We start from the raw sequence: 26534 nt of genomic DNA on the forward strand, positions 1-26534 counted from the left end.
AGAGTATTGGTCAGAGTATTGAGTACAGGAGTTGGGAAGTCATGTTGCAGCTGTACAGGACATTGGTTATGGTACTGTTGGAATACTGCATGCAATTCTGGTCTCCTTCCTATCGGAAAGATGTTGTGAAACTTGAAAGGGTTCAGAAAATATTTACAAGGATGTTGTCACAGTTGGATGATTTGAGGTACAGGGAGAGGTTAAATAGGGTGGGGCTGTTATCCCTGGAGCACCAGAGGCTGAGGGGTGAGCTTGTAGAGCTTTACAAAATTATGAGGGGCATGGATAGGATAAATAGACAAAGTCTTTTCCCTGGGGTGGGGGAGTCCAGAACTAGAAGGCAAAGTTTAGGGTGAAAGGGGAAAGATATAAAAGAGACCTAAAGGGCAACCTTTTCACGCAAAGGGTGGTATGTGTATGCAATGAGCTGCCAGAGGAAGTGGTGGAGGCTAGAACATAGAACATTATAGCGCAGTACAGGCCCTTCAGCCCTCAATGTTACACCAACCAGTCATACCAATTTGAAGCCCATCTAACCTACACTATTCCATATACATCCATATGTTTGTCCAATGACGGCTTAAATGCACTTAAAGTTGGCGAATCTACTACCATTGCAAGCAAAGCATTCCATACCTTTACTACTCTCTGAATAAAGAAACTACCTCTGACATCTATCCTATATCTATCACCCCTCAATTTAAAGCTATTTATTACAATTGCAACATTTAAAAGGCATTTGGATGGGGTATATGAATACGAAGGGTTTGGAGGGATATGGGCTGAGTGCTGCCAGGTGAGACTAGATTGGGTTGGGATATCTGGTCAGCATGAACGAGTTGGACCGAAGGGTCTGTTTCCATGCTGTACATCTCTATGACTCTATGACAAACTCCTTACTTTTATGTTCAAATGCGCTCCAAATAAAGGATAACATCCAGTAGTTTTTTAAATTACCACTGTACCTGCATCTGCACAAGATCACATACACCTAAGAATTCTTCAATCATTCTCTGTGTAAATGATTTTCTTTATTTTTTACACCCAAGTGAACAACGGGCGGCACAGTGGCTCATTGGTTAGCACTGCTGCCTCACAGCTCCAGGGACCCGGGTTCAATTCCAGCCTCGGGCGATTGCCTGTGTGGCGTTTGCAGATCTTCCCCATGTCTGCATGGGTTTCCTCCCATAGTCCAAAGATGAACACGCCAGGTGAATTGGTCATGCTAGAACTGCCCATTGTGTTAGATGCATTCGTCAGACGGAAATGGGTCTGGGTTGGTTACTCTTTGGAAGGTTGGTGTGGATTTCTTGGGTTTGAATGGCCTGTTTCCATACTGTGTGGAATCTAATCTAAACTTCATATTTTTGCACATTCTACTCCATCTGCCAGATTTTGCCCAATCTCTTAATCTATCAGTCTGCACCCTTGCTATATGATCTTCATAATTCCTATGTATTATTGTGCCATCCGTAAATTTAGCCATCATGCTTTTATTTTCAACTCAGTACTTTATATAAATAATACAAAGTTAAGTACCCAGCACAGACTCTCTGCAGAATACCACTCGTCACAACCTGCTGTTCTGATAAGGAACCAATTATGCTTTCTCTTAGTTTTCTTCCAGCCACCCAATCTTCCTGCACATGATAATGTGTTAACCCCTACATCAACATCTCCTACTCAATGCAATAGTCTTTTATGCAGAAATTTTTCAAATTCTTTCTGGAAAATCAAGTACAGGATATCAATGAATTCCCTTTTACCTAAAATTCATGCTACTCCTTCAAAGAATTCCACAAATTGGTTAAACAGGACTTTCCTTTCACAAAATCATACTGACTTCTCCCAAGAATATTCTTGAAGTGCCCAGTAATTATCTGCTTAGTGAATGATAGACATCAAGCTAATTGGTCCAACGTTTCCTGTTTCTGGCCTTCCTTGCATCTTAATGGAGGGTTTATATTGTCATCTTCCAATCTGATAAAACCTTCCAAATCCCCAAACATTTTGGAAAATGAACACCAATGCATCTACTACCCAATAGCCACCTCTTTTACGATCCTAAGATGAAGTCCATCATGAGCTAGAGACCTATTAATCTGCAGCTCCATGGTTTGCTGAGTATAAATTTCCCAGTGATTATAATTTCACCAAGTTCATCTTTGCCTTCTGCCCTCTGATTTACAAGTAGCAGTAGATTTTTTTTGTATCCCTTATAGTGAAGACGGATCCCGTTTGAACATTGCTGCTCCAATTATCTTCCCTCTCCACATCTGACAGGGTGCTTGTTTCATGACTGCTTGGCTCTTTAAAAGCCACTTCAAAATTTGTTCTGACAATCAGTCATCTTCATTTCCTTTCAATATTTCAGGTGCTGCAATTGCAGAAAGGTACAGGCTACAGTGTTGTGAGTGAACATTAACAGGTTTAATTAAACATAACTACTTATAAGGCATGGTGAGAGGTCATGTAAACGCAGCCTTCCAGACTCTGGCTCCAGTTCCAGGACATTTGATGTCGTTACTTTGTTATAACTCCTTTCACACAATCAATTAATGATTTTCTCCATAGTAAAGAGTGTCCCAGCACATAATTTCAATACCCAGCAGACAACTAATGAAATACAGAGATACTGTTGGATAGTTCCCTGCAGAATTAACTGGCCCCGATAAAAAGAAAATACACAGATAATTATACTTTTCAAAACAGTCAGTGCTATAGAGTAAGAAACCTATCTAACTGCATGACAGACTTTGAAACTGAAATTTTTTACATAAAATGTACAAGATTGTCCAATAATACTGTATGTAGGGAGTTAAACCCAAAACCAGTCTTCAGCTAAAATGGATTTAAGGGAGGGAGTGAATTACAGCAAAATACAAAAATGTAATTCAGTCTCCTCTTTAAACCATATATCATTTTTATATTTCAATATTATCATCACACACCAGACTAGCAATACAGACCAAGGTCAATTTGCACAATGTGCCTGCAACGATTCTTTGAAAGAGCTATCTAATTGGTCCACTCCTTTGTTCTTTCCTGTAACTTTCTACTTGAAATCCCTTTGGAAGGTAATGTTTAATCTGCTTCCACCACCCTTTCAGGCAGTGCATTCTGGATCATGAGAACTAGCTACACAGTGGTAAAGAAAGGCAGAATGATCTGCAGCCTGCGGAGCTTGGGAAGCTCCATCTAATGGTAAAAGCATGGATCTGCAGATGTGATTGAAAGTCTCAGCAAATTTGATATGTTATATAAATACATTAATTCCATACTTAGAAAACAAATCAACTTTAGACATGTCCTGCCTGATACATGCCCACTGAGAACAGCCAACGAGCTGCCTGGGAGTGTGAGAGAGTTATGAAAGAAAGCTTGGTTGTCTATTTCTCTAACAAAGTTGCTGGTCCTCACTCAGCTTGAAACAGTCTGAAGCAATCTGCCTGTGTTTGTAAGAGTACTGGCACACACTACTGGTTTATATCAACAGGGTTCACAGGACTCATTAAAAATGATACTTTTTTCCCATAGATTAAACAATTACTGTAAAATATAAATCGATTTAGGAGCAGTATCATCGGAATTTACTTCCTCCAGCCTGTTCTGCCATTCAATGAGATCAATGCTTATTTAATTTCTAATTGAATATGGTTTAACTCTAATTTTTGACTATGTTCCATTGTCTTAGCCTCTCAAACACTGGACGTATACTCTTTTTATCTACCCTGCTGTTGTCCTTAAAAGTCTTGAAACGTTTGATGAAATCACTTCTTATCCGTTGAAATTCCAGGAAGCAGAATCCTAGTTACATGATCTCTCTTTATAACTTAAGCCTTGGAATCCAGGTTTCACTCTGGTAAATCTATATTGCACTTTCTCTAATGGCATGCTGCCCAAAAAACAGTCCACAACACTCCAGATGTGGTCGATAACTTCTACCTCCTGTATTCTATGCTTCAAAATATGAGTGTTATCATACTGTCAGAGACTGCTGAACATAAAGTTGAAATTTCTGTTTTCCACTGAAAGAAGAAAGTAACAAGATTCCATTTTTAAGAGAAAACGCTACTATCTAAACACTATCTTAGGTTACTGATATTTAGCATGGATAAAAGCAATAAATGTGATCACATATATTTTAAAACTGAAATCGCCACATGAACCTGATTTTAGTTTGACTTCCTTTCAGAAAATCTTTTGTTACTCTTCAGGCCCTGAGAATTCCTTCAGTTCTTGGGAGTAAATTAAAGTGCTGCAGTTTCCAGGAACTCAATTCTGCTGTTGCCCTTTGAAGTGTGAGTTTTCTTGCAGTCCTCTCATTAGCCACCAGATAAGTGGGTTTTCCCTGACTTCTTAAGCACCTCATGATTGGGGAAATTCAACTCAAGCACAGGCTTAACTGCTCACTGGCTTAGAGCCTGCACCTGAGAAATAGCATTGATTCCTGACAGTCCTTTTTGCTCTGGTCTCCAGTTACTTTTCAGCTCTCATCATACACTCTCTTTCTCTGGCTGTTGAACTCAGGTTTACACCCACCAATCTAGGTGTCTGGTGCTCCATAAAAAGGACCTTTTGGAAAAATTCCAGAGCTTTCCAGGATTCCAACCAAGGCTGCCAGAACACTCCTCTTTCTCAAAGGAGGCTCAATGAGATGGCCAATAGACACCAACATTAATTAAACTTTAAGTTGAAAACCAAAGTTCTTAACCCTGATGTCAGTATATAGAATTCAAATCCTGATGAAGGCTGGGCAAATCTCATCAGATATGATTTCTGCAGTCCCCTCGCTCTACAAACATAGCTGCTGTTTACTGTCTTTTCTATTCTGACATTAGTAAAAACAAACATAGATCAACCTATTTCTTGAGGTGTTCTAGCAATACCTAAAGCACAGCATTTTAATGATCTTACCTGTTCAAATTTAATCCTCTCAAAACTAAAGATGGTCTTTAAAATATTGATATGAATCACAGTAAACTAGATAAGTATGTCAAAGACCAGCATTCTATTAGCTTTATGATTATTTCTTATAACTGTAATTGGACTCCAAAAGCACTCTGGCCCACCATTGTTTCAAGTTTTTCACCATTTAGAAACTATTGGTGTCTAAATGTATTTGTTCCAAAGCAATATACCTATAATCTACCCACATTAAAATCCATTATCCACAGTATTGCCCATTCACTTAATCTATTAATATCATTCTAATTTATTATTTTGTTTATCGTATTTGTGAAACTGCTTTTATGTCATAAACATACTATGTACAAGTTTATTTATGTGTCATTCAAGGGTTAAAAAGATTAAAACACCAGAACAGGAACACTAGCACTTAGATAACATGAGTACTTCTGAGGCTTTGCTCTTAGAACCTTTAGCAATTTACCTGTGTGCATTTTCCAACAAGCCTACAATTAAATAACCAAGGCTATGCTCATAAACATCTATAGTACAGCACAGAAAGCTGACATGTTGAGAAGTACCTTGTTATTAGCAGCTATGTGTTTTTGAGGCTGGTCCAGGGTATTGACATTGGAGTTCTCGCTACTTTCACTTCCACTGTCGTCACTTAAACTCAATCTGAAACAAAAAAGAACACAATATAACTGATCAGTCTTGAGCGAAAAAAACATATTGCTGGTACTGGTGTACTGGGAGACAAAAGCCTGAAATTCTAGATTATAATCTCGACTGTCTCCTGCACCAGATTACCTCATTTTATACCCTTGAAGGAAGAAATGTCATTAACAACAAATACCTCAGATGAGAAAAGATTTTTTAAAAATCGTATTCCTCTACAGAAGAATTTAACTACAAATGGGAACACTGGCAACTGGGTCAGTCAATTGTTTTCACTTCTGAAACTTTGCCCTTGACTACTATGGCAAATCACCCATTTTTGAATTTCTCAACAAGCTGCCTTCATTAGACCAAATGAAATGCCCATACCTACTTTTCACATCTGTTAAATCCATTTGCCTTAGATGATACTCATCCTCATTTTGATTACCGTATATACTCATGTATAGGTTGAGTTTTGAAGCCCATTTTAAAGCTGAAATTAGGGGGTTGGCTTATACACAAGTAATTAATTTCGAGAGGATGAAATTCATGCTTGGCATGAGTCAAAAAATGGGACAAACAAGAGCCAAATCTCTATATAAAATAATAAATAACAAAAGGAAAAAGAATTACGGCCATTATTGAATATTTATCGACTAACTGTCTCCATTCTGCCTACTACGGTAGAACAGCAATGTTGTACCGTATTGCAGTTACCAATACTGAAAAGTGCATGTAGATTTACACATACGTACAAAAGGTAATAGGCATACCAGCAGGTGGTCAGGCCATCTACCGGGGTAGTTGTATAACACACAATTCATGAAATAAAAACACTAGGAGCAGTTTAAAAAAAAGGACTGATAATATTCTATTCAAAAATGTTCACATGAAACTTAATAATATATGATAAACACTTTACATCAAAAAACGGATATTCACAGCAAAACCCTCTTCTCACCATATATCTCAAATATTATGGGATAGCTGCTTAAAACAAAAGTTACTGGTACATGCAAAAGTCCATTAGAACTCTTCAAATTCACTGCCCCCATCAGTTGCACCGCTGAATAACTCATTCCAGTCACCTGGGTCAAGCATATCATCGTATAGATCATCTTCATCTGCATTCTCAAGAGAATCATCAATTGCTTTGTCATCATTTCAATCTGATCATAAATAGACATCCGCCTTACAATCTCAAGCATTAGAAATTCTACAATCTTTAAAGGCTTTCACAATAATTTTAGTTCTCATCTCCTTCCAAGGCTCAACAAGCCACTCACATACAACTGCAAGAAATGGAGCATGCTTGTTGACATCCTTTGTGAAACTTTTTCCCCTTCTTGCATCCAAGTGTTCCATTTCTTCTATACTAAGTCCTTAAAAGGTTTTATCGATGCTAACATCCAGTGGCTGCACCATGTTCGTAAGGTCTCCAGGAGTCATTGCAATGTCAGTATTGTTAGCTCAAAGTTCACTGCTAACACATTTCACTCTGTATGGTCTGAACATATCCCAAACTAGTAAGCATTTTTCTTTTCTGAGTCCACTTGGTCGCATATTCCAGACCTCCCTTATCCAAATCTTGCAGCCACTTTCATCCATCCACCCTTTTTCATGGAGGAGGACAGCAATGCCTTTCAGAATTTGCTGTTTGGGCAGAGTTTCTGTTTAAAAATCACCATAGGCTTTAACTTTGTTCCATCTGCCATACAACCAAGTAACAAAGTGAATCGGCTTCTTTCATGGCCAGTAGTCTTAACCAAAATTGTTTTTGCTCCAATCTTGTCCGCAGATCTGCTCCCTGACATATCAAACTTCAATGGAGCTTCACCCATATTACCATTGTATGAGAGCCTGTATTCATTTTTCTTCCAATTTCTGATTACGAAGTGATGGAACGCAATTAACTTGTCATTAAGTTCTGCTGGTAGATGTTGGGCAATCTTGGTTTTCTGTCTAAGCACTACATCATACCATTTCATAAAGCCACTGCACCATCCGGCACTGGCTTTGAAGTTACTGAATCCATCTTTTTTTGCTTTGTTTTAGCACGTATTCTTATATGTTGTTGAGTCATTATGTTTCCATTCTGATGACACTGAATTACCCAGTCAGCAATCTTTTCTTCTAGTTGTGGTCACTTGTTCAGCTTTCCTCGGTTTGCGTAGTGCTGGTTTGGCATAGCCTTTAACTGTGTGGCTTTTTTCCTCCAATCTCAAACAAGTTTTTCAGAAACAGAACTCTCTTGCTGCTATGCTATTGTTGGTCTTCTCTGCACCTTCAATAAATTTTAGTTTAAACTGTGCTGTTTCTTCATGACGTCATTTTTTCAGAAAAATGTGGGTGAGTTTTACAATAATTTCAAGCACAACTGTACATGACATCTATTTCTAAGAAACTGAGGCAACAGCAGGAAGACAAGGTCGAGGGCTGCCATAGGGTGTCGTTGACATTTGCATTCACAGGTCAAATATATAGAGTCATAGAGATTTGCCAGCACTTGACCCTCTAAACCCTTCCTATTCATATAGCCATTCAGCTGCCAGCACCCAGCCCATATCCCTCCAAACCCTTCCTATTCATACACCCATCCAAATGCCTCTTAAATGTTGCAATTGTACCAGCCTCCACCACTTCCTCTGGCAGTTCATTCCATACATGCACCACCCTCTGAGTAAAAAAGCTGCCCCTTCGGTCTCTTTTAAGTCTTTCCATTCTCACTCTAAACCTCTGCCCTCTAGTTCTGGACTCCTCCACCCCAGGGAAATGACCTTTTCTATTTGTCCTATCCATGCCCCTCATGTATGTATGTAAATATTACCTAAATAAATATATACAGCATATATAGTTATCAACATTCAATTTAACAATTTGAAAATCACTTTGTGCAAATATATACTGGTGGGTGTAACATGTGATGATGCAGGTATTGCATTTGAATCAAAGATGTGCAAATCATGCCGTTTAAGGCTGCATATATGGTCAGCAAGAGACCCCTGAAAAATTAGGGTCAACTTATAGATGAGGTATATGTAAAATACCAGATTTTAGCCAAAATAAGAAGTCTACTTATACATGAGATCGACCTATACACAAGTATATACAATAGATCAGAAACTTCTCACTCTGTCTTCCTTTGCAATAAATAATATTCCTGTTTGTTATATAAGTCTATTTATGTGTCAGTTTTCCTCAGTTAACAGCACTTTCATCTTGAGTCTGAAGATGTGTGCTCAAGGATTACAATAGAATTTGAGCTCACCACCAACTAAATCCCTCCCTTCACAGACTTCTGAGTTGAGTGCACAGTGTATTCAAACCAGAATACAAATCTTACGATGGAAGATGATGGAGAAAAGTGGGGTGGGGGTTTCTCAGTCGCTGTGTGGCTGTACAGATTACAGGGAATATTGCTCACCACCTTAGAAAACATTCCAAAACAGGATGAAAGGGCCATTCCACTGGCAGAGGCCAAGTTTTTCAGATGTAATATTATGAAGGACATGCACAACTCAAAGAAAACACTGCAAACATTGCTAAGGTTCAACAGTGTAACATTCTCTGGTGGCTGCTTTTCCTATTTGTTCTCTTCATTCTCTGTCTCTTCTAAATATTCATTATTTTCATTTGGTCAAATAAAAATCACCATGTCGAAGGTGGGGATAGAAGCTCTCTTCTTGTAATGTCATGGTAGGCTACTGCAGAAAATACGGAGATATGGCATTGAGGGTGAGTTGGAGGTTTGGATTAGGAATTGGCTGGATGGAAGAAGACAGAGGGTAGTAGTTGATGGCAAAGTTTCTTCATGGAGTGCCGTCACTAGCGGTGTTCCGCAAGGATCTGTTTTGGGACCATTGCTGTTTGTCATTTTTATAAATGACCTGGAAGAGGGGTTAGAAGGTTGGGTGAGCAAGTTTGCGGATGATACGAAAGTCGGAGGAGTTGTTGACAGTGAGGAAGGATGTGGCAGGTTACAGCAGGATATAGAGAAGCTGCAGAGCTGGGCAGAAAGGTGGCAAATGGAATTCAATGTAGCTAAGTGTGAGGTGATTCACTTTGGGAAGAATAACAAAAAGATGGGGTACTGGGCTAATGGTCGGATACTTGGTAGTGTGGATGAGCAGAGGGATCTTGGTGTCCATGTGCACAGATCTCTGAAAGTTGCCACCCAGGTAAATAGTGCGGTGAGGAAGGCATATGGCGTACTGGCTTTTATTGGTAGAGGAATTGAGTTCCGGAGTCCTGAGGTCATGATGCAGTTGTATAAGACTCTGGTGCGGCCGCATCTGGAATATTGTGTGCAGTTTTGGTCGTCATACTATAGGAAGGATGTGGAGGCACTGGAACGGGTGCAGAGGAGGTTTACCAGAATGTTGCCTGGTATGGAAGGAAGATCGTATGAGGAAAGACTGAGACACTTGGGGCTGTTTTCATTAGAGAAAAGAAGGTTTAGGGGTGACTTGATTGAGGTGTACAAGATGATTAGGGGATTAGATAGGGTTGACAGTGTGAACCTTTTCCCGCGTATGGAGTCGGGTATTACAAGGGGGCATAGCTTTAAATTAAGGGGGGGTAGATATAGGACTGAAGTTAGGGGTAGGTTCTTCACTCAGCGAGTCGTAAGTTCATGGAATGCCCTGCCAGTAGCAGTGGTGGACTCTCCCTCTTTATGGGCATTTAAGCGGGCATTGGATAGGTATATGGAGGATAGTGGGTTAGTATAGGTTAGGTGGGCTTGGATCGGCGCAACATCGAGGGCCAAAGGGCCTGTACTGCGCTGTATTCTTCTATGTTCTATGTTCTTCTATGTTCTATGTCATTCTATACTTAGTTAAATTCAGAGAGCTCAGATACACACTTACCAAGTAAAGGTTTGGGCAGGCCCCAATTATATGCAGAAGTACCAGTGAAGTTAACCAACTCAAGACATGCAACATACAATTATATTTTTCTAGTATTCTCCCTACTACATATCCAGCTGAATATGTAGACTTGAAGGACTCCAGAGGGCTTGTTGAACTAAGCAGAAAAATCAAAAGCCTAGTGACAGATCTACACATCCAGGTTAAGTCAGGAAATAAGGCATCCTTCACAACCATTATTAATACCTTAGCATTCTACCTGTGGTACAGGGAGCACTGACTGGATTCTGAATCTATCTTACTGGCATTTTAAACTCTAAAGATATTATTCCTCCACTTTTCTATGAGGGCAGTTGCTGTTAAAGTACAAGTCCGATCACTCACTGGATAAATAATAAATACTGAAAGCTCCTCACTAATAAAATAAGAACAGATATTGCCATCAATCTTGAGGCCTCTGCATGGCCTTCTACTATCAAGTGGTTTAGAGTGGTTTGCTTTTACTACAGAGGGGCCTTGAATCCCAAATAAGATTGTTTTGGTGCATCTTCCACAGCTAGACCTCCAACCCTATCAGCATCAAAAGAAGCACCATTCTTCATCAACTTCCATTGAGATGTGCCATTGAGAACAATTACTCCACTTTACTGTCACAATCACAATTTTCTCCTTTATAGTGAGCTATAGACCTTTAAACACAGAACCTGCAATTGATTTAGTGCTCCTGTTGCACTACTCTAGAGAAAATCTTCTTCAGTGTTTATAAATTATTCAAAATATTGGGTGCGGTATATATCACAAAATTTAGTCTGGCTCATCTCTTTACTACAGGATAAAAACAAGGACTGCAGATGCAGGAAACCAGATTCTGGATTAGAGTGGTGCTGAAAAAGCACAGCAGTTCAGGCAGCACCCGAGGAGCAGGAAAATCGACGTTTCGGGCAAAAGCCCTTCATCAGGAATACAGGTATATTAACCGTTGAACTCAGATTTGATTGGCATGACTGCATGGGTCTATTATTTAGACTGTCTTAGTTTCTGTCTAACCGACAGCCCTGATGAAGGGTTTTTGCCCGAAACATCGATTTTCCTGCTCCTCGGATGCTGCCTGAACTGCTGTGCTTTTCCAGCACCACGCTAATCCAGAATCTTTACTACAGGAGCAAGAGGGTCCATGACACAGTTTCCTTTTTGTGTGAAGACTACAAAATAAATCTTTAGAGTTTAAACGGTCAGTTCTAGGATTTAGCATCAGTATCAAGAATGAATTTCTGAATCAGATTTGAAATCGCAATCATTCTTACAGCTGTAATTCAGAAAGTTCATCTATTAAGTTAAGTAAATCATGAGTAACTGTTCCTCAATGGACGGAACCACAGAGCTGTGGGTTAGACAGAAACTAAGACAGTCTAAATAACAGACCTACGCAGTCATGCCAATCAAATCTGAGTTCAACGGTTAAAATTTTGAAAAGATTTAATTGTAGATACAGAGAAACTACTTGCTTTGCTGGAAATAACTCAAAAACAAGGAACCATAGAATGATTAAATTAGAACTGGGTCATTCAAGAGGGAAAATGAAAAGTATTGTGTTGCATGAATAAAAGCATAAATATAAGATTTTTTTTCTCTCAACAGGCTGTGGATTTTAGGATAATTGGAGATTTCAACGCTGAAACTGAAATTTTTGTTTGGCAAGAGTACCAAAGCATAGAGCTCTGGTGAATAAACAGAATTAATGTATAAATCAACAATGATCTAATTAAATGTCAGTGCAAGCTTGAAGAGCTGAATGGCCTGCTCCTGTTTTTATGTTTCTACAATGATATTCCTGGAGAGCTGAGAAAGGACACGAGTTCCTGCAAAGCCTATAGATGAAAAATATTAGCTAGTTCGGTTGTTATACAAGCTTCTAAATAAAAATGGTTGCAAAAGTGCCATTTATTTTGTGCATTCTCTTATACAAATAAGAATAAAATTGATTGACAGCACTCAATTTATAGTACAGTACATCATAATGTTTGATAGACTGATGAACCCCCAGCAAAAAAGACTAATTATTGTTCCCTCTTTTAATGAAACAGGAATCTTATTTTGGAATAATAGAAAATACCAAGCCTAGATTTTCAAGTCCATTCCCAATACATGAATGCATTACTCCTAGGTATCACAGAGGTGATCAATTTGGAAGTCATATTAAAGTCACGAAGCATTTCATGTCTATGCAGCATACAAACAGCTGCCACAATAGGACAACATTATCCAACTGATATATTGGTACAGGCTGGGTTTCCTGCCTTTGGAATATTTTGTTAATACAATTATGATTGTGGGCAAATTAACTGTAAGAGAGGGGACAAGTACTGCAAAATAAATTTAAAACATAAATCAAGAAGAGGAGAGGATCAAGAGAGGCGAGACAAAAACAGACAGAACAGCAGCAGACTTAGAAGTTAGTATGGGATTAAAAAGGGGAAGCAAGAGCAGAGACGTCCCAGAAGCAGACAGACCGCAGTGAAACTGCTTCAACAAAATCAAAGAGTGATATTACAGGACAGGCAGTCAACACTGGTGGGTTTTCTCTATGTCTCCTGACTGGATATTGATTGTGGTTAAGTACAACTTAAACTTAACAAAGATAATTAATACTTTAAAACTTCAAACCTAAGTGCTTTAGCTTGAATGAGTTCAGTGCTTCTGGTTGCTGGCTGACATACAAATAAGATTCTCCTTGTTTATACTCCAGTAGGAGAACAGGTAAAATAAAAGCAGAGCTCCATATTCGATTACATTAAGGTGCATCACAGGAGCTCAGACCTGTCCTACATGATTTGGGAATTCCTAGATGTTTCTGGAAACCTGGATAACCACGGTTATGGGAAATGCCTGCAGCTGGAGTATCACAAACTGTGTTTTGGAGCTTATGCGGCAGCTGAGGACACTATAGTGCATTCGTGAGACTGACAGATACATGGAGAGCACATTTCAAGAAGTTGTCACCCCATAGCTTGAGGGACAGGAGGCAGGAGGGAATAGGTGACTGCCAGATAGAAGGAAGGGACCAGATGGATCCTTGAGCAAATGTCCCCTGAGTGAACCTCACTTGTAAACTATTTCTTAGACTTCAAAAAGGGTGAGAAAACAGTTCCGTGTGGAGGAGAGGCAGAGCCAAGGCCAGGGGTGTATGTTGGTCAGTTACTCAGGGGAGGGGAAAAGGGACAGGAGGAATAGGGAGAGAGGATTGATGTGGCAGGGCAATGGTGGTCAGAGCTTATTAGTGAAGGAAGTAGATAGATGCTTCTGCAGCTACGCAAATGACTCCAGGATGGTATGTTGCCTCCCAGATGCCAGGATCAAGGTATCACAGAACAGCTGCAGGACATTCTGAAGGGGGGGAGGGTGAACAGCCAGAGGTCACAGTCATGTTGGGGCCAAAGAAGATAGAGAAGTGAGGTGCTTGCAGACAAACTGTAGGGAGTTAAAGGAGGCAGTGGCATAGCAGCAGCTTTACTAACCAAGTTAACCCTAGCTAACGTTCTGGAGAAATTGGTTTGAATCCCATGGAAAAATATAAATTCAATATTTTAAAATCTGGAGCTAGCATAATGTAACCACTGACAATTGTAAAAACTTATCTGGGTTACCTAGTGCCCTTTAGGAAAGGAAAACTGCCATTTCTAATCTACACATGACTCAATCTGCCTTAAATGTGATTGACTCTTAACTGTCCTCTGAATGCAAACATCCCATGAATAAATAACAAGAAGGTAGGAAATTCAAAAGAAGGACTTCAAAGGTAGTAATCTCCAGATTACTGCTAGTGCCATGCACTGGTGACTATAGGAACAGAAGGATATAGCAGTTGCATGTTGCAGAGATGGAAAAGGAGGAGAGCTTCAGATTCCTGAAATTTATTGGGAGTGGAGCCAGGGAGGCTGGAACTTGTACAGATGGATAGAAACAGGTCGCACGTCCTTACATAGAGGTTGGTTACTGTTGTTAGGGTGGATTTAAATTAGACTGGCAGAGGTTTAGAATCCTGATCAGTAGTTCAGAGCAGAGAGAAGCTGAGATGGAATTAGAAGTTCAAACATGAAGAAGTGAGTGTGGAAGCAAGCGAAACAAAGTAGGGGAGCATTTTGGAGATAGTGACCTTACTTATCATTTTCCATAACTATCCTAAATATAAGCATGGGCCTGGAATAAAAGTTTTAAAGTAAGGAAAGGCTGATTTTACTAAGGTTTGATTTAACCAAGTGAATAGGGAGCAGCTACTAGCAAATAAAACTGTGCCAAAGCAGTGCAAGTTGTTCAAGGAGGAAATAGTAGAAGCAAAGGGCAAATATGTTCTTGTATAAACAGAGCGGGAACAAGACTGAAGAATCCTGGATGTCAAGGGGCATAAAAGTTAGGATTAGGAAAAAAAATGGGCAGAATAGATGGTTAAGGCAGCATATAGGATATTGCCTTTATTAGCTGAGGCACAGAATATAAGAGAAAGGAGGTAATGCTGATACTGTATAAACAGCTGGTTAGGCCATATCTATAATGCAATTCAGGTCACATAAAACGAAGGATGTGACAGCATTGGAGAGGGTGCACAGGAGATTTACCAGGATGCCACCTAGGCTGTGAAGATTGGATAGTATGGGGTTGCTTTTCTTGGAGCAGCGATGGGCAACAAGGGACCTGATAGAGCTGTATAAGATTACATGGGGCATAGAAAGGGGGGATGGGAAGGCACTCATCTATTACTAAAGGGGTTAATAACTAGGAGGAAAAAAATTAAGAGGTGGCAGTCAGCTAAAAGGGGGATTGAGAAGTAATTTATTTTATTTTTACACAGAGGGTGGTGGCAGTGTAGAACTTTCTGCATTTGAATAGTGTCTAGATATTCACTTACCATTGCCATAACTGAAGCGATAGGTCAAGAGCAGGGAAAATGGGATTAGTGTCATGTGATCTTCATTGAGTAAGTTTGCAGGTCTCACCAAAATTGAAGGTGCAGTGGGCAGTGAAGAAGATCACCTCAGAGTACCACAACATCTTGACCAGATGGGCCAATGGCCGAGGAATGGCATATGGAGTTTAATTTAGATATAGGAGTTGGGAGGTCATATTGTTAGGTTAGGTTAGGCCACTTTTGGAATACTGTGTGCAATTCTGGTCTCCCTGCTATAGGAAGAATGTTGCGAAACTTGAAAGGGTTCAGAAAAAGGATGTTCAAGGATGCTGCCAGGGTTGGACGATTTCAGCCATAGGGAGATGCTGAATAGACTGGGGTATTTTCCCTGGAATGTTGGAGGTTGAGAGATGACCTTACAGAGGTTTATAAAATCACGAGGAGCATGGACAAGGTCTTTTCCCCAGGGTGGGGGAGTTGAAAACTATAGTGTATACATTTAAGGTGAGAGGAGAAAGATTTAAAAGGGACCTAAGGGGCAACTTTTTCACGCAGAGGGTGGTGTATGCATGGAACGAGCAGCCAGAGAAAGTGGTGGAGGCTGGTACAATTACAACATTTAAAAGGCATCTGGATAGAGGGCTTAGAGGGATTTGGGCCAAATACTATCAAATGGGACTAGATTAATTTACGATACCTGGTCAGCATGGATGAGTTGGACTGAAGGGTCTGTTTCCATGCTGTACATCTCTTTGGAGATAAATGTGAGTTCCTGAATTTTGGAAATCAGAGCAGGACTTATACACTTAATGGTAAGGTCCTGGGGTGTGTTGCTAAACTCAGAGACCTTGGAGTGCAGGTTCATAGTTCCTTAAAAGTGGAGTTGCATGTAGAGAGGACAGTGAACAAGGCATTTGACATGCTTTTCTTTATTGGTCAGAACACTGAGTATAGGAGTTAGGATGTCATGTTGCAGCTGTACAGGACATTGGTAGGCCACTTTTGGAATATTGTGTACAATTCTGGTCTCCCTCCTATAGGAAAGATGTAAAACTTTAAAGGGTTCAGAGAAGATTTACAAGAATGCTGCCAGGGTTGGAGGATTTGAGCAAATGGAAGAGGCTGAATAGGCTGGGGCTGCTTTCCCTGGAGCATCAGAAGCTGAGGGGTAATAAAATCAGAAGGGGCATGGATAGAGTAAGTAGACAAGGTCTTTTCCCTAGGTGGCGGAGTCCAGAACTAGAGGGCATAGGTTCAGGGTGAGAGGGAAAGGATTTAAAAGGGACCTAAGGGGCAATGTTTTCATATAGAGGGTGGTGCATGTATGGAGTGATCTGCTAGAGGAAGTAGTGGAGGCTGGTACAATTTAACATTTAAAAGGCATCTGGATGGGTATATGAATAGGAAGAGTTTAGAGGGATTTGGGCAAAATGGGACCAGATTGATTTAGGATATCTGGTCAGCATAGATGAGTTAGACTGAAGGGTCTGTTTCTGTGCTGTACACCTCTATGACTGACATGGATGTGATGGGCTAAATGGCCTCCTTTTGTGCTATTAATCTATATTGACTTGTGCTTAACAAGAACATCGTCAAGAGAAAAAATATACTATTCTTCTTCTAAAGTAAGCACAGACTCTTAATTTATTGTGACTAGTTTAGTAGTAAATCTCATCCTGGGCTGTAAGTTATTCAATAAAACAACTCGGGAAGCTTTTTATTTTTTAAAAGGGTTATTGGTGCTTAGACTTGGTCAAGGTATACAAAGGTGATCAAAATTTCTACCTTGGGTCCAGAGTGCACAGCTTCCAAACAATGGTTGAAACACAACTGAACTTTCTTTGTCACATTCCCATCTGTTAAGCTCACCGACCTGTGATCTCTGCTAACTGCGATGTTTTTTACAGGCCTTTCCTCCTCGGAGCTGCTGTCATCATCAGAGCCTTCGGATTGGATTTCCTCTACCATAGACCGCAGGGGCCCTAGAGAAAAAAAAAGTTGAACAGGGATCAACAATTAAATTGATGAGCAACTGACATCTGTATCTCTCCATGTGGTTTAGTGTAAAGTCCAATACTTCTAGTGGGTTTTTTTTAACTTAATAGGCAACAGTAGAGATTGAGTTATTTCAGTCTGAAATGACATCATTAATAGGATCAGTCTTCTACAGTTACCTACTTTCTCCTTTTGAAAAGTCAGTCACAAAGAATCCACTATCAAAATGTCTTCTTAGTCAGATGCGCATACAGACTTTTCTCAGCTGCCAATAGGTGGACTTAAAAAACAAAAGCTGAAATCAAGACACACAAGCAATGCACACTTTTTATCTTAGTTTCTAAAATAGAAAGCTTTTCAAAAGAGCTTTATATTCAAGTATCCAAGCAAGAGGTGTTCTAGTATCATTAAACTGGTTCTACATTCTTCTCAGTTTCATTTAAAACTCTAATAGCCGATGCTGAGGAAAGATCTAAACAATTTTACGACAGCACTGAAAGAAGAATATCTGCAGAATGGGGAGAGGTACAATGCTTTCTCATGCTTCAGTGACCAGCAGGGTAGTATCTCTACAGTTATCCAGTTTTCATGGCCAAGGTCATGCACCATATAATCTCCATCCTGCCCGTACATTCAAGCTCACTGCCAGGATCTCAAACAAATCTATCAGGCCTGATTGTCCCCTCCTTGGATTGGCATCAGAAGGAATGCCTTTTATGCAGACTAAAAATTACATTCATTCATTTACATGGTCCTGTTATTTCTAGGCAAAAGGTATATATCCACATATTACACAGTTTTCACTGAAAAAAAGGCTACGGAAACAGCCAATCCTCACTGCAACCTGAAGGTCATGCCTCGATCAATCAGAATCAACTTGTTTGTTTGGACTTAATAAGTTAACTAAAACAGTAACAATTCCTATTTTTATCTCCATGCCAATACAGTTCTACAGACCAGCAACCTCTTCTCATGCTATAAATTGCTGTGTCCTTTCTAAACTTGGTTTTCTTGCATTTCAGTCCTGATAGGTGCAAGATTAAAAAGTTGGTTTTCAGATCTCCTTTTAGCAATGTTAAAGTTCTGTACTTCCAACAGGAATTTCAATTGGTCTGCAAGGCTCAGTACCACAGCTCGACATTTATTGGTAAATTTAGAGTGAAATGTAAGGTGCATGATTAAGGAGTTTGTAAGTCGCATAAAAATTGGTTTATTGGTTGATAGCCAAGACTATAGAGGTCGAGAGCAGAAAGTAAACTGCAAGCTGATCAGGTGGGCAAAAAGTAGCAAATGGAACTCAATCTAAAACTGTGTGAGTTAGTGCATTTGCAAAGAGCAAACAAGTAAAGGGCATGCACAATAAATGTTTGCATGTTGAGAGGTGCAGAGGAACAATGGAAAGAATTGTTTGTCAGTACTGTATATTTTCGATATTTCTATTTGTGTGAGGAGGAAATGAAAAAGTCATCAGCAATGGTCCAATCCGTGCTCAAATGATAGCTTGAAGGACTGGAAGCTAAAAATGTGGATAAGTGAGATAATTTACAGAGAGGGTAATGCTGATGGAACAACAGAAGGCACAGAATACAAAGGAAGCAATACTGACCATAGACCTTGTTTCCGTGCTGTGCATATCTTTGACTCTACAGGGCTGGGTCTGGCCATCTTTGAGACCACTCTGGCCAAGTCCAAATGCTCATTCTGCTTTGAATATTATTGAGCCATGTCCTCAGTTGGGTGAAGTTCTTTTAGGTCATAGAATTTAGTACTTAGGTGCAGGAGTGGGCTATTTGCGCCTTTGAGTCTACTCCACTTTTCAATAAGAACATGGTTGATCTAGGTTGCGGTTTCAACTCCACATTCCTGCCTGGCATTCCCCCATTACCCTCAACTCCCTTGTTTATCATCCATACTGACAGAAGTTCAATCACCCTTCCACAAAATTCTAGAAACATTATAAAAGACTGGAAAGAAACATGATCATCATAGCACAATGAAGCAATGAACAAACGCTTAACATTAGAAAGAAACATTCAAGTCAATGATGAAACATCTAAAACAAATTCATTGGCGGGCAGTGGGCAAGTACTCAAAACAAATTTACTCAGTCTACTTTCATGCTGTATATCTGGTCGCATTTAGGCTCATTTCAGGATAGATCCAGAGCACTAAAAATATATGTGAACTGTTGTGTGAACAGCAATGTTGAGAAGATTCCATACCTTGTCTGTGGTTTTGAGATGGTGCAAAATCGGAATCTGAGCTTGAATCTGAACTTGAGCTTGAGTTGGACTGACTAGTCCGTACAGACTAAACAGAGAAAAGAACGTAAGTCAGTCATGAAAATTACTGACAGCTAATAAACTGAACTCAATATTAATAAATCACAGCTTATTTTTAAGTTCTTGTGAGGACCGGATGGGTGGCAAGGTGATTGCACACCTTGCTTTTGTAATTAGCCATAGTCCACCAAGACCATTTGGTATTTCTCTCCATTAAAGAGAGATCTGCATAAATGACTTTCAGGTACAGGCCTCGTCTGTTAGCTACCAACCTGGGACAAGTACCAGCTTGTTGGCAAGTTTTTGTGGTCACATGCCAGTGCCAAAAATAATCTGATTGGCAATGCAAGGGAATGAGTGTTTTGAAGAGGAAATCTCAGTAGGGAGGGAGGAATGTAGATCTTGGGGATCCACACATCTTCTTGTATGAATGTGGAATGGGTGAGGTGAGGTGTATTATTTGTCTAAAAATGCTCAAATTGGATTGAAGCCTACAGATTGACCAAGTGCTTTGAACTGCAGTGATTTACAGGAGGTTTTATGTGAACATGCAGAAGGGAAGTAGCCAAGTAACTTGCTTCCACAAACATCATTCTGGTCAGATACTGTTCAAATTGCAGCTTTAGCTTTTTTTTATAGGCTACTTGCTTACACCAATGCTCTTCAATGCAAACTTGTATTTATAGGAACTGTAGTTTGGGCAGCAGTAAAAGGAACAAGGCAAGGTGCTGTCTGAAAGGTAAACAGGCTGATTTAGGAGGCTGATTTAACAGACTGAGCAATTCAATCAAGGTCTAACAGTACTTATCACATTGCATCAACTTTTATGGACAATTATTTTCCAATTAGGGTAGAACGTGTTCTTATCTGGCAGTCTGATAATGCACCTGCACCTTTCAATTACTTACGCGCTGACAGGACAGACAAATGTACTGTCAAGAAGCATTAGATTATTATTACTTAGTATGATGTTGAATTGGGAAAACAAATGCTAAATGTTGATCTACAGTCAATATTAAGGGACTGACTAACATAGTTTCAACATGGAGAAACAGTGGAGTCCAACTGGAATTGTGCCATGGATTTAAGATCATTTAAGAAATATACAAGTCAAAAATACACGCGAAATTGATCATTTCAAAATCTCCTTCAATTTGGATGTCCAAAACAAAACTGAAGACTGCATCATTGTGGGATCAACTTGGGAATGAGTTTCAGGATGTTAATTGCTGCATTTTAAAACAAAGTGATGACAACTTTAATTGTATTTCAAAAACAATGATAGCAATTTGAGAGTGGCTGCCCTGTTATTATCACTGCACCCTTTAGCCAATGACAGCCACACAATGAGACGACAGATTAGCAAGGAGTGTCTCTTGTATCTTTAGCAGTGGTAACAGGTCCCAGAAAAAAAGGAGAAAAGCTTCACTGATCACATTGGAATTGTAAGGTCTACTTTCCTGCAGATCAGACGTTACATAGAGCCAGATGCCTGTGCTAGAGATATTGCAAAAAACGTGCAGTGATGATGGTGATGTGTCTCAGGATAATATGGATGGATGTCCTACTGCCCTAGCACCAAGCCTCTCTGATATCTGAAGTATGGTAGAAACACTAATTGCCGACTAGTACTGGTTAGAGACAAAAAAAACTGCAGACGCCGGATTCCAAAGTAAACAAGCAGAAGGCTGGAAGAACACAGCAAGCCAGGCAGCATCAGGACGTGGAGAAGTCAACGTTTCAGGTGTAACCCTTCGGTGTCTCCACTAGTAGCTTCAAATGATCAGAATAAAAGGCAGCAAATTACACAGCCAGTGACAGTTTGAAGCCTGCGTTGGAGGTTAGCCAGAGGTTAGGGTGCTGCATGCACCATTAACTCACTGACCGTTCTCTTTCACTGCTCCTCGACAACTCTGGGTAGGAACACCGCTGCTGATGGTTTTTGATGTGGGGATGCACATATCTAAGTGCAGCATGCCTTGGTTCGACCAACCCATCATGCCTCCCTTACTCCTACGTCTTCCCAAAAAGAAGAATTGGAAAAGAATTCCAAATGAGAATCCACAGATTGGGGAATGGGTGGGATACATGGTAAAGAAAAATGACAACCTCTCAGCAAACAGCACTAAGACAAAAATGAAGTAGTTGATGCAGTGAAAAGTCAAATAAATTTATCAAAATGGAATCTGTGGAGCTTTTTGCAAATCCTACCCATGTAGCTACTGTTTCTTCACGTTGGATTTGCTTTGTTTTTTTCTGTTGTGCCTAGCAACCCAGGATAAATCTTTTACAACAGCAAGAACATGGAGGTAGAAATGACACCATTCAGGACATATGACATCACCATATCCTAATACTGTATAGTTTGCATGCACTCATCCAAAAAAAACAGGTGGGGTAAGACTGCTGAAACCAAAGCCAAAAATATATTAGATGCTAAGTCAGAGTCCAAGAAGAATGGAATTCCAAAAATAAAGAGAGAAAATGCTGCCGAGTCTCAGCAGGTTGGCAGCATCTGTGGAGAGAAACAGAATTAATGTTTCAAGTCCAAAGACTCTTATTTGGAAGAACTCTGAAGAGTCACATTGAACTTGAAACTTTAACTGTTCTCTCTACAAATGCTACAAAAGTTGCTGCTGTGTTTCTCCAGTGATTTCCTCTTTTTATTTCAAATTTGCAACATCTGCAGTACTTTGCTTTTAATATGAGGATGGAACTCATGTTCAGTTTCCACTCTGGGCTACTATGCTAACAAGAATGACCAAGATCAAACAATATATTTTTATACATGCACTTGTAGCCCATCCCCAATTGCTCTGGCAAAGGCGGTGGTGAGTTGAATTCTTGCATCCCTGCAGTCCATGGAAGTTGATACATCCAGAGCGCAATTAGCAAGAGAGTTCCAGGATGGTGATTGAGTGACAGTGATGGAACAGGATATATTTTCAAGTCAGGTTGGTAGACGGCACATGTTACTGCCACTGTGTAGCAGCAGTGGAGGGAGTGAATGTCTGCAATAGAGACTTCAGTGCAAGTGAAAACTTCCACAACAGGATGTCACTGCATTTAGAAGCAACCAGGTGGCATTTTGCATATCCGGAATGTTTCAATACTTAATAATGATATTAAGGACAAGCCAAACAAAGACACACATGAGAATTCCTAAAAGCATGGCATTCCAACCAGAACTCCATCAACAAACACATTGAGTTAGACCCCCATCTACCACCCCCTTAGAAAAAGACCAGGAAATGACATCACCACAGAAAATGACATCACCACAAGAAATGATATCACCAACCCAAAGAAACCCAAACATATAAATAGAAAGCAGGAATAATGAACAGTGCTTCGCCTGGAGGCCCACTGAAGATGTTACCTAGTAGAATGACGAAATGTCTGGAAATGAACCTTTCAGCTCAGTGAGCAAATCTACATTCAGAACCTCAAACTGAGCTACAAATCTTCTCAAAACTCGCTAAGATATGTAATTTTTAAAAAAATAAATTCAAAAGGACCTGCGCTTAACAGGAATATTGAATCCAATTATTAAAGAAACAGCAAACTCTGGACTATTTTGTCTTGTACCCTGTGCTTATATTTTAAACAGATTAAAAAGATTCTCGAATTATTTTTATATCAGTATTCCGCAAGAGTTCCAAACAAATTCTTAAACAATGAAAGAACAAGTGAACAGTAGCAGGAACAAGAAATATTTGTTTATTCTGTATCTTCACAGGCACCGTTATCTTTTTGGGAAATAGTGTAAAGTGATGGAGAGATTAGCAGGCTGATAATCAACTTTTGCTGACGTTGTAAATGCTCCTTCAGTAGTCAATAAATCCTGGTGAGGGATTTGAACCCCAAGCCTCTGACTGAGAGGAGGGAAGCTCCCATAAGACCTCCGATGATAGACTTTTACCAGAGTTTTAAAGTTTAATAACAGTTTACAACTTCCATGCTCATCAGTGTTATATTTTATTTTCTTGCAATTAGCAAGAATAGCAGCACAAATCAGCATCACTCCAAAGACTCCAGATAGATTTCATTCTTTAAAATAGCAGGCTAATACTTTTAACATAATTACCCAAAACTATAAAATGTAAATAACTGTTCAATTAAACAACTGTCAATTCAGCAAATATTGTGTTAGACAGAATGGTATGGTTAGTTTTGCCTGCTCTATCAGAAAAGTTCACAGCTTATCTTCCAACAAAATCTCTGAGTATCTAAAAATTTACCAATTTCACCACCAAAACATCATCAAGGGCAACTAGGGACAGGAAATAAACATTGGTCAAGCATACATACTAGAAGGCTGCCAAAATGAAACGCCAAATGCAGGCAATATGCTGGGTGGGAGGAAGAGACTTCTGTGGTTCCTGCTATGGACAATTGTTGTGGCGGTGGGGAAATATCGCTGCCCCCTCCTAATTCCTCCCATCTCCCAGCTCCACAGTCTATTGGTTGGATTTGAATTCCACAATGACACAAAAACCAGCCTGCAAAACAAATTGCTTCCACAAGCACAGCAAACGTTTGTCCTTCTTCCAAGTTGGGAAACACAGGGCTTAATTTTCTTGGCCCACTGACAACAGTCTGGGTGGTGGGAGGAATGATGACTTGGGATCAGTAACTCTCATAATAATAATTTTCACAATCTTATTTTTTATTATTCTGCAGTATTGAATACCAAAGAAATGCTCCCCTTTAGCAACCCCATTTAGATTTTAGTATATGGTTCTTTACCTCAGATTTGGACACCACTTCATCTTCTGAATTACAGTCATCTGAATCAACAGCCTTCTTCACCTCTTTCACATTACTTTCAGATTTAACCTTCTCTGCTTTAACGTTCACTTTTTCCTTTTCTTTTTCGTTCAACTTCTTTTTGTCAGCATACGAAGAAGAAGAAGAAGAAATTCTTGGCGAGACACTTGGGAAGCTTTTCGATGACTCAGAAGTGCTTTTCTTTTGTTTTTTGGCATTGACTTTCAGTGAATCTGTGTTAGAGGGCCTCTTAATACTGGGCTTTGATTCCTGATGGAGGTTACCTCCGCCCTTGGGCGACATGCTATCTAGTTTAGACTCCTTGAAGGCAGGTTTTGGTTCTTTAGAAGTTGCCTTTGGAGTAGCCTTTTCTTCCTTTGAAGTCTTGCTCTCTGCCGATTTTCGTGATGACTCCTTGGATGATTTATTATGTTCCTTTTCTGGTTCTTTTACAGTTGGCTTATTCTCAGTATCTTTCACAGGTCGCTCTCTGTGCTCTTTCGTGACTTTGTGAGGTTTTGAGGATTTGCTGCTTTCTCGGTTTGTGTCCTGCTTTGAAAGGACAGAAGTAATTAACAGAGCAACCAGTCACAACTTCGAACTTCAGGAAGTTGTTTGCAAACATGAAGGTTACTCAAACAACAGCACTATAGTGCAAAAATTAAACAGTGCTCACAGATAAATTTTGAAAATAAAAATGAAAATAATTGAAAATTGCACATTTTCATTCATGTATTTTAACTGTCGACTACACTATGATCCCTGGTAAGCCTGAGTGTTACCAATGATCAATACCTGGATATTAAAAATTGTTTTACAACACAGATGCAAGATTCTTTTTTGAAATGTGCTAATATCGTACTTTTTAATTGATTAAAATAAAAATCTGGACATGGATATCCTGAGGCTATAGTCATAGAAATGTACAGCATAGAATCCTTCGGTCCAACTTGTCCATGCCGGCCATATATACTAAATTAATCTAGTCTCATTTGCCAGCATTCGGGCCATATCCCTCTAAACCCTTCCAATTCATATACCCATCCAGGGTACCTTTTAAATGTTGTAATTGTACCAGGGTCCACCCCTTCCTCTGGCAACTCATTCCATACACGCACCACCATCTGTGTGAAAATGTTGCCCCTTAGGTTCCTTTTAAATCCTTCCCTTCTCACCTGAAACCTCTGCCCTCTAGTTTTGGACTTACCTATCCTGGAGAAAAGACCTTGTCTACTTACCCTATCCATGCCCTCATGATTTTATAAACCTCTATAAGGTCACCTTCTGCCTCTTATGCTCCAAACAAATAGCCCCAATCTATTCAGCATCTCCCTATTGCTCAAACCCTCCAACCCTGGCCATATCGTTGTAAAACTTTTCTGAACTCTTTCAAGTTTAATGACATCTTTCCTATAGTGTGGAGACTAGAAGCAAACATAGTATTCCAAAATTAACCTAACCAATTTCCTGTACAGCCGCAACATGACCTCCCAACTCTTATACTCAATGCACTGACCAATAAAGGCAAGCTTACCAAACATCTTCTTCACTAATGTGTCTACCTGCCACTCCACTTTCAAGAAACTATAAACCTGGACTCCAAGGTCTCTTTGTTCAGCAACACTCCCCAGGGCCTTACCACTAACCATATAAGTCCTGCCCTGATTTGTCTTACCAAAATGCAGCACCTCACATTTATCTAAATTAAACTCCATCTGCCATTCCTTGGACCACTGGCCCATCTGATCAAGGTACCGTTGTACTCAGAGGTAACCTTCGTCGCAGTCCACTACACTATCAATTTTGGTGTTATCTGCAAACTTACTAACCATACCTCCTACATTTACATCCAAATCATTTATATAAATGACAAAAAGCAGTGGATCCAGCACCGATCCTTGCAGCAACTGCTGGTCACAGGCCTCCTGTCCGAAAAGCAACCCTGAGAGGATATCAGTACAAGTGCTTGTAAACTACTGGATATCTCCTAAACCATCATAAACCTTGTTACAACATTGGAGTCTATATTGTATGCATGCTATGTTGCATCAATAGCAATACACAAAGAGACACATTACTATAAATATTGATTGCATCGACTCAATAATAGCACTATCATCTTAGTATTAAAAGATGGTCAGCTTAAGT

At 39.7% G+C, this 26534-nt stretch overlaps 1 protein-coding gene across 4 annotated transcripts in view; it reads right to left on the reverse strand.

Moving 5' to 3' along the window:
• Positions 1–26534, reverse strand: part of LOC122565294 (protein ENL) — a 116700-nt gene that overhangs the window by 11375 nt on the left and 78791 nt on the right. For 3 of the 4 annotated variants that reach the window (XM_043721101.2, XM_087976077.1, XM_087976076.1), the window contains 4 exons: positions 24366–24935; positions 19557–19644; positions 17213–17321; positions 5490–5586 (listed from right to left, as the gene is read on the reverse strand). In XM_043721101.2, coding sequence (XP_043577036.1) covers positions 5490–5586; positions 17213–17321; positions 19557–19644; positions 24366–24935 — 864 coding nt within the window. Of the gene's footprint in view, positions 1–5489; positions 5587–17124; positions 17322–19556; positions 19645–24365; positions 24936–26534 lie in introns of all 4 variants that reach the window. The other variant, XR_015751842.1, reaches the window with a different exon arrangement.

This window comes from Chiloscyllium plagiosum, unplaced genomic scaffold (genome assembly GCF_037043375.1).
Source record: "Chiloscyllium plagiosum isolate Xiang-an unplaced genomic scaffold, Cpla_swu_hap1 HiC_scaffold_28, whole genome shotgun sequence".
NCBI lineage: Eukaryota > Metazoa > Chordata > Chondrichthyes > Orectolobiformes > Hemiscylliidae > Chiloscyllium > Chiloscyllium plagiosum.